Source organism: Cyprinus carpio, chromosome A9 (genome assembly GCF_018340385.1).
Source record: "Cyprinus carpio isolate SPL01 chromosome A9, ASM1834038v1, whole genome shotgun sequence".
Classification (NCBI taxonomy): domain Eukaryota; kingdom Metazoa; phylum Chordata; class Actinopteri; order Cypriniformes; family Cyprinidae; genus Cyprinus; species Cyprinus carpio.
In genome coordinates this window covers 8,584,410-8,597,208 of record NC_056580.1, presented here as the reverse complement: position 1 = coordinate 8,597,208, position 12,799 = coordinate 8,584,410, and the positions used below count along the sequence as shown (strand labels likewise).

At 38.9% G+C, this 12,799-nt stretch overlaps 1 protein-coding gene across 1 annotated transcript in view; it reads left to right on the top strand.

The window, feature by feature from the left end:
* The window catches only part of LOC122146090 (vertebrate ancient opsin-like), a 53,393-nt gene that overhangs the window by 20,282 nt on the left and 20,312 nt on the right, over positions 1 to 12,799 (top strand). Inside the window, exon 2 of the mRNA XM_042763380.1 lies at positions 11,842 to 12,167. Within this exon, the coding sequence (XP_042619314.1) occupies positions 11,842 to 12,167 (326 nt within the window). The remainder of the gene's footprint in view (positions 1 to 11,841; positions 12,168 to 12,799) is intronic.

Genomic DNA, 12,799 nt, shown 5'->3' with positions numbered 1-12,799 from the left:
ACATTCTGACTAGAGTTAACTCGCATAATAACTTTGACTGTTTGCCCTTTTAAACTATAATAATGATTGCTCGTTCAGTGCCATGGCGGCTGACATTATTTATATGCTATCATCTCTGTGCTCTCTGCTCTGCATCAAGTCTGAATCTGACCACTAAAACTTTAATATTAAATGGATTATTTATATTTTTATAAAAATGGGAGAAAATGTAAAGCGTAATGTAAAATAAGAAAAGGCGCCACTGAAGATTGGGTCAAAACATTTTTACCATACGACCTGGTGTGCTTTAAAAGATCCGATGTGCCAGTTTTTGCTGAATCAAACTTCAACAATGCGTCACAGGTATTACACTTAACTGCACTCACTTTTTTCTGATGTTCGTCTACAATAAGCATGAAGGATGCCCAGACAGAAGAGGTGCCCGTAGGTTTTACTTCTTGTTTTTTAGCTTTTTTCGCACATCGCACATCCATTATTACTGTGCGTGCGCGCTCTGCTTCTAACGGCAGAGAGAGAGGGGGGGGGGTGGGAGATTTTTTTTTTTTGACTCTTTTTTTTTTTTTCCTTTTTTTAAGTTTTGAGTTACTTAAAAAAAAGCAGTGTGTGTTTGATGACGGGTGTGTGTTCTCCGAGTCCGATGACTCCGATTGCACGGGTATTACACACAATGTTAAACAGACCCGGGACCCGAAGAAATAGATTCGGACCCGACCCGTACCCGGCTGATCGTTTAAAATATAGACCCGAACCCGTACGGGTCCCGGGTCGACGGGTCTCGGGTGCACTGTGAAGACCTCTACCAGAGAGGTCTTTGTCTGCAGAGGACTATCGGTAAGCAGAGTTGATGGTTTTTCGTAGGAGTCAATCAGAGTGCTTTGCAGAGGAGCTGCGTCGTCTCAAAGCTGGAAGGATAGTATGTCGGAGCAGGCGGCTGATATGTGATATGAGTAGGAGGTAGACTCCAACATGCAGAGTGGCTGGACCCTGCGTTCAAGCATCCGATTATCTTGGACACTTCGCATTGCACAACTAAGCTGTTAACTAAGCTCAGTACTGAAGATTGGCTGATTTACCAATAGCCCGCCGGGTTACACAAGCCAGCATTCTACTTGACTGGAGTAGATTGTTTTGGAGCATTTCAAGTCAAGCTGGGGAGGCGTTCAGAAAAGAGATGGGGTATCATTTATAAGTGCCTCACCACCCAAGCTGTGCACTTGGACCTCATACACGGGGTGGATGCCGATTCCTTTCTGATGAGTTTCAGAAGATTCATTACCCGCCGAGGGACTCCAGCAGAGCTCTACTCAGATCAGGGTATGAATTTTAGAGGAGGTGAGAAGGAGCTCAGTGAATGCTTCCGCAGTATGTACTCAGATCTCCAACAACTTCTTGCCAAACAGAAGATTGATTTCCATTTCAATCCTCCTGCCGCACCTCATTTTGGGGTACGTGGTAGCGAGAAATCAAGTCTGTCAAGACAGCTTTGTACATGGTCATAGGAGTTCAGCCAATCTCTGAAGAGCTACTGCACACAGTTCTGCTTGAAGTTAGATCTTAAATTCAAAGCCACTGGGTTACACCTCATCTGATGTTGTTGACTTGGATGTCATAACCCCAAATGTCCTCCTCATGGGCTGGCCTGATTGGGCACTGCCTCAAGTAGTGTATCCTAGGAGTGAAGGACTGAGCAGCAGACGGAGATGTTGACATTGCCAAGTTATAGCGGATTACTTCTGGGCCAGGTTATTCAGAGATATTTGCCCACCTTGAGAGACTGGTTGCCTTGGAAGACTTTTTGGCAGTGTGGATACTTCTGTCAAACGTCTCACAATGGGTCCTACAGACTGTCGAAACGGGCTACAGAATCCAGTTTGGTTCTCGTCCGACTTGTTTTAATGAGGTTATCCCTGCTCTAGTGGGTCCCAAGCAGGCTCTGGTAATGGGACAAGAAGTAGACACTCTCTTGAGGAAGGAGGCCATAGAACATGTTCCTCTTCTCTTTCAATAGAGTCCAGATTCAACAACCGATACTTCATCGTTCTGAAGAATTATGGGGGGGTTGCACCCGATTATAGATCTCCACCATCTGAACCACTCTGTCAAAGTGTTCAACCCTGAAACAAGACACTGACTTTGAATCAGATCGTGACTCAAATCAGGTCCGTGGATTGGTTTATTACCATAGATCAAAGGACACATACTTCCATGTTTCATGTTCATATGAAAGAGCTGGAGTTAAGGCTAAACGCAAAGAAGAGTGTACTTTCTCCAGTTCAGAGGACCACTTATCTTGGCATGGTGTGGGATTCGTTGATGTTGCAGGCATGTTTGTCTCCTGCTCTTATCGATTTGATTCTTGCAGCCATGAACAGTATCAGACTATGCCAGTCACTCACTGTGAAACAGTTTCAGAGACTAATGGGTCTGATGGCACCTACGTCCAACATTATTCCTTTTGGCCTGATGTACATTAGACCCTTGCAGTGATGGCTCAGGACCAAAGAGTTTTCCCCGAGGGGCAACCCATTTTGCTTGATCAAAATCTGAAGGGTCATCATGTGCTTGTCCAGTTCTGTGTACAAACTGGCATAACTGCAATAAAGGCAATATTTGGGGGGAAAGTCATAATCTTCTGTGGCACATAAATTGCCTGGAGAACAGGCATTGAAACACTTCCTTTCAATGAAGGGTCATCATGTGCTTGTCCAAGGTACAAATATTTGAGAATTTATGCCACAACTTTCTTATGCTTTTTTGTTTTATCAACATACTTCCCACCACATGCTAGTGTAATTTTTCACTGTTTGAGACAAGTAGTGTTGCTCGTAATCTCAGCTGAATACCTTGCTGAATGCCTGATGCATATGGCATGCTAACGTGGAAACACTTTCTCAAAGGCAAAAATCCAAATATGACTGGCTGACTTCAACAGGTTTTCCGGGAGTGTATTGTGTGGCGATCTTAATTGTCCATCAGGTAACAAAAGCAGTGTTTACAGCTGTTTACAACACAATCCGTGACTGCAGAAATGAGCACTTCAGAATACTAAAAGCTTATTTAAAAGTTTATGTTTTTGTAGGCCAAACCGAATGTTAGCATCACCCTGGTTCCCTTAACAAAAAACAAATAGCTTTTGGATAATTGTAGAAAAAAGCTCTGTTACCAACACAAATTTATCATTCTTAAACATTTTTTTAATTATGATAATTTTCACAAATTAACACAAATTTTATGAATTTTGAAGCCTATACAATCACCACAAGTGGGGATGTAATGATGAGCTGGTTGAACATTGATACAAATAAGTGACAAGTAAAATCGGTTGAGATGTTATATGACATTTGGTGGTGGGAGTTTATATGAATGTATTTCTGAGGGGACTGTCTACAGAAAACTTTTGATGGCCTCTTCTTTTCGTCTCGGCCCTGTATAATGCATATTAAAGTAGTGTTTATAAGCACTGTGCTGCTTTGTTTACAGGGGTAGCAAGGACGCCATATCGCTGCTGTTCCATAAGCACAACCTGCTGTCAGAGAGTAAATCTGGATCTCATTCAGTCCCTCTACTGTATTAGTTTTGTGCAGATGTTTTATGTAGTATGGTTTCACAAAATTAAATTCAGACTATTCTGTTTTTGTTTAAAATTTTAAATTATACTTTAGATTTAAAAAACTGCTTGTGTTGAGTGTATTTGTTTTGATAGTTTTTATGGTGTTTTGGTTGCCTCTTATTTTGAATGAAAAGAGCACGGACAAAGCCTTAGTTTGTTTATATGAAGAGATTTATTTTGTATTATTTATTTATTTGATTTGGGGTTTGTTTTAAAATTTCAATTTAGTTTTGTTATTTGACATATTTCAATTTCACAAAGAAATGTGCAGCATCCAAGCGATAATAAAATCGTGAGAAAATCGTATTGTGAAATCAGTATTGTGAATTGTATCGCATTGTGAGTTGAGTGAATCATTACATCCCTACCCACAAGTAAAAAAGTTAAAGTTTTCCTGTTTAGCATGATGATGCCCTATTTACGTTATATTAAGTATAAGTCTTAATAACCGGGGTTCCTTTTAAAGTTAAAGTTTTCCTGTTTAGCATGATGATGCCCTATTTACGTTATATTAAGTATAAGTCTTAATAAATTTCACATGCATGAAACCTAATTCACGTACACACAAAAAATGCTCACTCTTTGCGTGAAAAAAAAAAATATTTTCAGCAAAGCAATTCACTCGCGCAAAATAAAATTATATATTCATAAGATGTCTTTCACAAATGCAAAACACAATTCTGTTTCATGCAACTGTGCACAAAACCTTTGAATGTTTTAAAATGTACGAGTGTGTGAATGTACGACATGAAATTTACTACGAATCCACTCGGATTGTGTGTGTGGTGTTTTTGAGACTTTTCCTGGCAGAGCTCTCTACCCCACGTGGGTCTGTCGTACTCTTTATAAAAATAAAGATGCGAGCTTACCATTCAACCAATCATGTTTAAAGCTATGTGTTGTAGTGCATTCAAGGAGCATGATTCTGCGCACCTTTTGCGCAATATGGATTATATTAGAACGGAAATTTTTTATTTTTTAATCAGTGTTTCCCATGACAGTAAAAGAAATGGACATGAGACCCAATTGGAACTCATTGAGACAATGAAGCCCATGAGACAGCGAGTTTTTAGCACTTCCGATTTCTGACCGCGCAGACTCAAACTAAGTTGTGAAAGACCTGTCTGACAGATGTAAATCTTCTAGTAGCTGTGCGTGCAAACTGCCATCGTTAATCTTGCAGAGACGGCGAGCTTGAGCCTGTTATTTAATAAGTGAGCAAATATATTAGCAGAGTAATGTAATAAGGTGCCGGCACATTAATGTATTGCACGTATAGTATTGGAAAAATGTAACGCCAGGGCTTCTATGGGATTCTCTTCACGTCTCCCCGATTGCCTGCGAGCTTCTGAATGCACTCTCAGGCTTATATTATAGATTGGTTAAAAATGTAAGCTCGCATCGAAAATTATTCAAAAGAGTATAAACAGGCTACCACTGGGAAGAGAGCTCTAATCCATATGAAGTGTGCAACACACACACACAAATCCGAGTGGATTCGTCTAGTAAATGACGATTTGAACATTCAGACATTTTATTAATAAACAGTTGTATATCTACGAATTGTTTTTGACATTTCATAATGTATTTCTTCAGAATATATTCTTTGTGGCAAAATTTGCATGCATGTGAATTGCTTTTTGTGAATATATATTTTTTTTCACGCACGTGATTTTTTTCTGTGTGTACGTGAATTAGGTCTCATGGTGACGGAATTGTCTACTGATGTGAGGCTAGGTTAGTCTTTTTCAACGAATATTATATTTGAGACTAATCTAGCTTCCATATCTTAACGACCGGCTTTTTAATCCCACATTGAACACATTGTTATGTCTTTAGTTTGTTATTAACCACAGGTATTATTTTATATTTTTTTTTGGAAGTTCAAACGTTTTTAACTACTTTATTAGGTTTTTAGCACCCACCAGGGGGGGCTGAGCTATACTCGATAGGGGCTGCAGACCCGCAGCACCCCCTTCCCGAGATGTCCCCGCAGCACCCCCCTTCCCGCGCCATTGATTTATCACACTAGGTCTGGTTAGAATATGATGTAAGCATGTCATTGCTCTATACCATCAGTCTGCTCTAACCTGAAGTTGAGCTGTCGCTCATTTGAGTACATCTGATATATTTTCTTCTTATTGACACAGCATAACAAACTGAACAAATATTGTTCCTAAAGAAATGGATCTGTTTAAATTTTCAATTTGCATTTTTTTTTTAATCAGAAATTACAAGGTTAGAAGGTTAGTGTTAACCTTTAATAGTGGGTATTATTGAAGGAAACAAACAAACAAACAAAACCTATTTTAAATACACCATCCAGGGTCTATTTATTTGCTGTTTGGTTGATGGCCTCTCTCTGTCAATAACTCTTATCACAGTGAACAATGTGCAGAACAATTTAAATGAAGTACATGAAACGTGAAAAACAAACTACTACTTCAAGGAAAACAGCTGTAATTATATACTTTTATTGTCAAAGGAATATTCCAGGTTAAATGCAACTTGCATGAGAGACTCGTTTGGATTCATCCCTCAGTGTGTAAAAAACAGACAGATAAAAAAAGACTTTTAAACGTTACTTAAGATAAAAACATCACACAAAATCTTAGAATTAAAAGTTAATGGGGTGTACAGTGTGGTGTATTGGGGGCACAATATTATTTTTTGTTGTGTAGTTTCTATATCACACTGTTTTGAAGTTTAGACTTAACAGTTAACCAAACTGTATTGCTGAAAATCATATCTAGCCCGTATCCATGTCTAGATTCAAAAATGGAATGTCAAACTCAAGGGCAAGATATTCAAAACTTGGAGTGTAGTGCAAAAATTTAATGATCCACTTTTATCATTCTTTAATGGTGCTTTTGGAGTTCCTTATGTAATATTTCATATAATATATTTTAATATAAATTTAAATATATTTAAAACATTGTATCTTTAAACTTTGCTACAGGGAATGAAAGTGAAGGCACTCTTTGTGTGCGATCTCAGTGGCAGAGCCTGTACTCTGTTTACAGCAGGGCTCTGTAGCAGAAGCTGCACAAACACCCAGCCTCATTGTGTTCCTATCACTCTATTTGTTCTTCCACTACTCTGTTTTCTGTCTTTCACCATATATATTTTCCTCTGTTTCTCTCTCCTTTATTGATTTATACCTCATGTCCGGTATCCTGTTATCTTTATTTCATACATTCTTGGAGAACAACACATTACGTCATCTCAAGTTCAACTGATCATGAGGGACTTGATCTCATTTAGTCTGCTTCTCTAACACTTCATGCTTATATTGCATCATTACGATAATAAGAGGGCATTTGTACAAACCTGTACAATTTTTCATTTTATGGAGGAGTTATTATCGAGTCAACCAGTTAGTGTTTATCGAGGGGGCTGTAATGTGGACTGAAGAGCTTCATATTGTGCTGTCTTGCTCATTACTTTTTCATTACAGATAAGATTTAATTCATTCTGTTATTAAGTAGAAATAGGACCAATATCTCTGCTGTAACGGAATGAAAGGGAATAACAATGAACAAATTTTCTGAAATGTTTCTTTGATAACATTTGATAGCAACCTCACATTGCTAATGTATTGCTATGGCTTTTTGAGCAATAAATCTTTATGGTTCATGAGTCCTGAAGAACAGAAAATTTGGAGCACAAGACACAAACTTTGTGACTAAACAGCAGAAGTCAAGTCAAGTCAATATATTTATAGAGCACAACATTAACACAACCATCGTTGATCCAAAGTGCTTTACAATAAAATGTTACTTAAAAAGCAACAGAGATCAAAAATTAAAAGGGGAAATAAATACAAATATTTATAGATACACATAAAAAAAAATCCATCAAAAGTACTGTACACAGCATCACTCAAATGCAAGGGTGTAAAAATTAGTCTTTAAGTTTGATTTAAAAACACAAAGTGATGAAGAGGCCCTGATAGTAAAGGTAAACTGTTCCAGAGTTTAGGGGCAGCAACAGCGAAAGCTCTGTCACCTTTGGATTTACAGCGAGAATGAGGGACAGATAAAAGAAGCTGGTTACAAGATCTTAATGACCTAGAGGTTGTATATGGCTGGATAAGATCACAGATATAATCCGGGGCTGACTTTTGCAATGCCTTGTATACAAAAAGGAAGGGCCTTAAAATCAACTCTGAATTTGATAGGGAGCCAGTGCAATGAAGCAAGAACACAAGTAATATGCTCCCTCTTTTTTGTTCCCGTCAACAATCTGGCTGCCGCATTTTGAACCATCTGAAGCCGAGATAAGAGTGCTATGAGGACGGCCGACATACAGAGTGTTACAATAGTCCAGCCTGGAAGAGATTAGTGCATGGATGACAATTTCAAGATCTTTTCAAGAGAGAAAATGTTTTACTTTCGCAACAGATCTGAGGTGGAAGAAGCTACTCTTTACAGCCGTGTTTCCATGCTTGTCAAATTGTAGTAATGGATCAAAATGGACCCCTAGATTTTTTACATGGTGTTGTAAGTTATCACTAAGGGAACCTATCCTACTTGTAAGAGTATTATTGAGTTCAGCGGGGTCTAGCAGAAGCACCTCAGTTCTGTCAGTGTTTAGCTGCAAAAAATTATTAGCCATCCAAGTTCTCACTTCGTCAAAACATGAGAAAATAAGTTGTAAAGAAGGGTCATTTTCAAGTTTGATTGGAAGGTAAAGTTGGAGGTCATCAGCGTAGCAATGATAATTAATATGGAGCCTAGGGGAAGCATGTAGAGCAAGAACAATAAAGGGCCAAGAATAGAACCCTGAGGAACACCATAAGGGACAGGCGCAGAAGGTGAGGTGAATGACCCAATATTTACTGAAAACGTCCTACCCTTTAAATAAGAGGTGAACCATTGTAATGCCATGCCTTTTGAACCCTTACTGCACATTGTAGTCGATTCAAGAGGATGTCATGGTCAATAGTGTCGAAGGCTGCACTCAAATCTAACAGTATTAGAATGGCAAATGACCCTCTGAATCAATAAACAACAAAAGATCATTACTTTAAGCAAGCCTGACTCTGTACTGTGAAGTGGATTGGAACTTATCCAGAATGTTAAAAGCATCCAGGTAAGAAGTAAACTGTGAAAGCACTGCTTTCTCTAAAACCTTAGAAATAAATGGGAGTTTAGAAATTGGCCGGCAATTACTAAGAACAGATGGATCAAGGTGAGATCTTCTTAACAGGGGCTGTACAGAAGCGTGTTTAAAAGACTCTGGGAAAACCCCACTAGTCAAAGAACTGTTTATAATAGTTAAAAGGGCAGGGCTAATAGTTTCCCACACCTCTCTAAGCAAATGCCCAGGCAGTACATCAGATTTACAATATGTAAATTTCATCTTAGAAATTAATGCACTAAATTGAGATGGAGTCACTGGTTTAAAACTAGTGAAATTGCTAGAAGGAGAGATAGGGTGAGAATGAACCATGTCAGGAGGACAGAGGTGAGATCTGATATCTTGTCTTATCTTTCTGCACAAAGAAACCTAAGAATTCGACACAGATCTCGAGATTACCAAAATGGGCTGAACAAGTGGCTGGATTAAGAACTGAGTTTATAGTTTTAAAAAGAACTTTTGGCCTTTTTGCATTTATGGCAATCAAATTTGAAAACTATTGAGATGTTGCATCACTGACAGACTTTTGATAGGTGGTTAGACAATCTTTTCAAATTTGATAAGAAACCTGAAGCCCATTCTTTTTCCACCTGCGTTCAGCCCTCCTGCACTCTTGTCTGAGCACACGGGTAGAAGCATTTAGCCAAGGTTGAGGACTAGATCTAGCTTGATGCTTTCTAGGCTTCAGCGGAGCAACAGTATCCAATGCAGTAGAACAAGCAGAGTTAAAAACCAGAACCAGCTGATGAATGTTAATATCAGGTGACAAAGAGACCTCACAATTAGAAAACAATGTAGAGTAAAATTTAGGCATGAAAGACGTGAGAGCTGCATACAGACTGAGAGAGGATGGGCTGTACATATGGGACTGCAGGTTCAAATGATACTGAACAGTGACCAGAGATAACAGCATTGAGTACTCCACATGAGTGTACAGAGAGACCGCGAGTCAAAATAAGATCTAGTGTGTGGCCTAGGTTACGAGTAGGAGAAGAGACAGACTGTACAAAATTGAGTGGGTCAATGAGACTCATAAATTTTTTTACCATAGGTTAAGAGGGGCAACAGACATGGATGTTAAAATCCCCCAGAACTAACAGTCTATCACTGTATAAGAACCATAAAGAAGATGCTAAAGAAAGTTTGTGTGTCTGTGTGTGTGTGTGTGTGTGTGTGTAAGGGTGGCCATTTCCATAACACCAAAAAGGAGGACACTTTGCGGCATTTAGTGAGGCAAGAATAATTGCATAGGACTCTGGTGTACTCGGAACTACAATGTACTCGTAATACAATTTTGTCCATTATATCGATGGTATCATAATTGATTTTCTGAAAAAGCCTACTCTATTCATTGCCGGACAGACCTATGTGTAACAGAAGAGGCAAAAAAGTGTTTGTTCACAGTATTTGTATTTATTCAAGACATTGTGATGTCTGTTTCAAAAAAAAAGTGCACAGTGCCTGAAAACATCAAATTTCTGGACTTCTGGAAATAAAATAAATAAATAAATAAAATAATCTGGCAGACTGGCACAGTACAACGAGTGTGTGTGATAAATGAAAAGCGTCTCTACTGCTTTTTGCTATAAATTCGTGCACTTTTGTCCATTCCGGATTAAACGAGGTCTGACGTTTCGGCATGTTAACGTTATGATATGACGTAGCCAGCATGTGGAGGCTTGTTTACGTTTTTAAACCATGATATATCACAATTTTTTGACACCGCTTTCAGCCAATCGTTTGTTTGACCATAGATCTTACGGTAGACGCTATGCTGCTGCGTCCTAATAAAGATTCTGGAGCGGGGTTTTATAGGCTGATTCAGCGCAACTCCAAAAAGGAGGACAAATGAGTGTCCGGCTTGAGTCTGCGCCGGACGCCGGACAGGGGGCTTCAAATCCGGACTGTCCGGCCAAAATCCGGACGTATGGCCACCCTAGTGTGTGTGTGTACTGGAAAGGTCTTAAGTTGAAACAGCTAAAAGGGATTTTTGTTGTGGCAAAAGCCTTGAAGGGACAAACGTAAAATGACAGTTCATATCCCTATGTGCCTTTTTCATTGAAGGCCACTAAGAAAGCTTATTTTTCAGAGATACACATTCACGTGCAACCTTTTGGACTTGGCCTTCATTGGTGCACTGGATACAATTTCTACAGTGACAAGAATCTACAGTGGCCCCAAAAAGTCATTGGACACTTAAGTCACACTAATGTCTGAATGTCACTGCAAAATATCAAACCACAAACAAATGTGGCTGGAAATTTTATAACTAACTACAGTTTAATGAGCTGGTCTTAAGGGTAGGGTTGCACCAGCCGTTCGTAAGTCCTTAAATTGGAACAAAAAGTCCACACTAGAGGCTTAGTAACTACTTGCTAGTTTTCCACTAACTGTACTTTATTCGGTTGCTTCATTTGTTCTTAAGGCAGCTAATAGGTCAAGCTCCTGAAAGTAGCCTAGTCGCATAATTTGGCATTTATCCCCAATGATCCAGCAGTAGCATTGAAATAAGCCTGAAGTTGTGTTGAAAAGCTATGAATCTGAGTTCTTGGTCTTATTTTGGCTCGTGACTAACAGTAAAAATGTTTTTCCATTGAAATACTACTTATAATACATATTTGTATATATACATAACATTCAGAAACTCCATGTAAAATTAGTAAAGATCAATAAATAGTAAATAATGCTTTTTTTAAAAAATAAGAAAAACGAAATTACATTTATTTACTTGTTTATTACATAAGTTTATTGCAAACATATTGAGCAGTGTGTACGTTAGTGCCCCTTTATATCAAAACTAAGTTTGAATGGTGCAAAGGTGATTTTTATTTTCATGACTGTATAAAGTCAGTTCTCCTTAAGCACACACAGGAGTCCTATCAGAGTAACAACAGGTGTAGTTCATCACATTAACCCTCTCCATGATCAACTATTTGACAACCACAAAATACTTTAGTCAAACTTATTTAACAAATGTAAAGTTTCCTTTTGGGTCCTTTTGGAGTCTACAGCTGCTCTTCACACAAAACCTGTCCAGTTTCAGCTTACCTCAGTGTTGAAGTGTTTGTCCTCTTTGTCTTCTCTCTCAGGCATCGTATCTCTGATATCCTTGGTGGTTCTTTCTTACGACCGCTACAACACATTGACGGTGTACCATAACCGTGGTCCAGACTATCGCAAACCTCTTCTGGCAGTGGGGGGTTCGTGGCTCTACTCTTTGATCTGGACGGTGCCCCCTCTTCTGGGCTGGAGTAGTTATGGGCTGGAGGGTGCAGGAACCAGCTGCTCTGTATCATGGACCGAGCGTACCACCCAGTCTCATGCCTACATCATCTGTCTGTTTCTGTTCTGCTTGGGCATACCAGTGCTCATCATGGTCTACTGCTATGGGAGATTGCTGTATGCTGTCAAACAGGTAAACTGCGGTTCTGTGTTGTGCATATAAAAAACAGCTTGGAATAGGGCTGAACAATTAATCGAATTTCTAATCGCGATTACAATTACGGATGCCACAATTACATAATCGTTCAAAGCGGCAATTTATTGTTCAAAGTCCACTTATGTTTATTTTTTCCTATGGGTTATGGTCATTCAGTGTAAATTGTGATAATCATAATTAATAATCACAATTACAATTTCTAGGGAATAATCGACAATTATGATTTTTGTCATAATCATGCAGGCCTAGCTTGGGATACAAAACTCCCTTTGAATCTGTTACTGAATTTGCAAAGGCTCTGACATGATATCAAGAAGGCAAAGGTTTGGTCCAATTCTGTGGACGTGCACCGATTCATCCAAACTCAGAGAGCTGAAGTGTTAATTCAGAGGAAGTAGACTGTTTAATTGGTTGCTAAAAATTGGGTAACAGACATTGTTAATTGTTTGTTTAAACCCATTTTCATAATCATGAGCAGGAGAAGAAACCAGCAGAAAACCCACTAGAGAACTCGTGTTATGTTGTGTAATCTCAAACACTGAAGATGTTTACAGCTGCATTTTTAGCAGATGTAGTAGCTGCTCAGGAGGACGATCACATATTTGGTC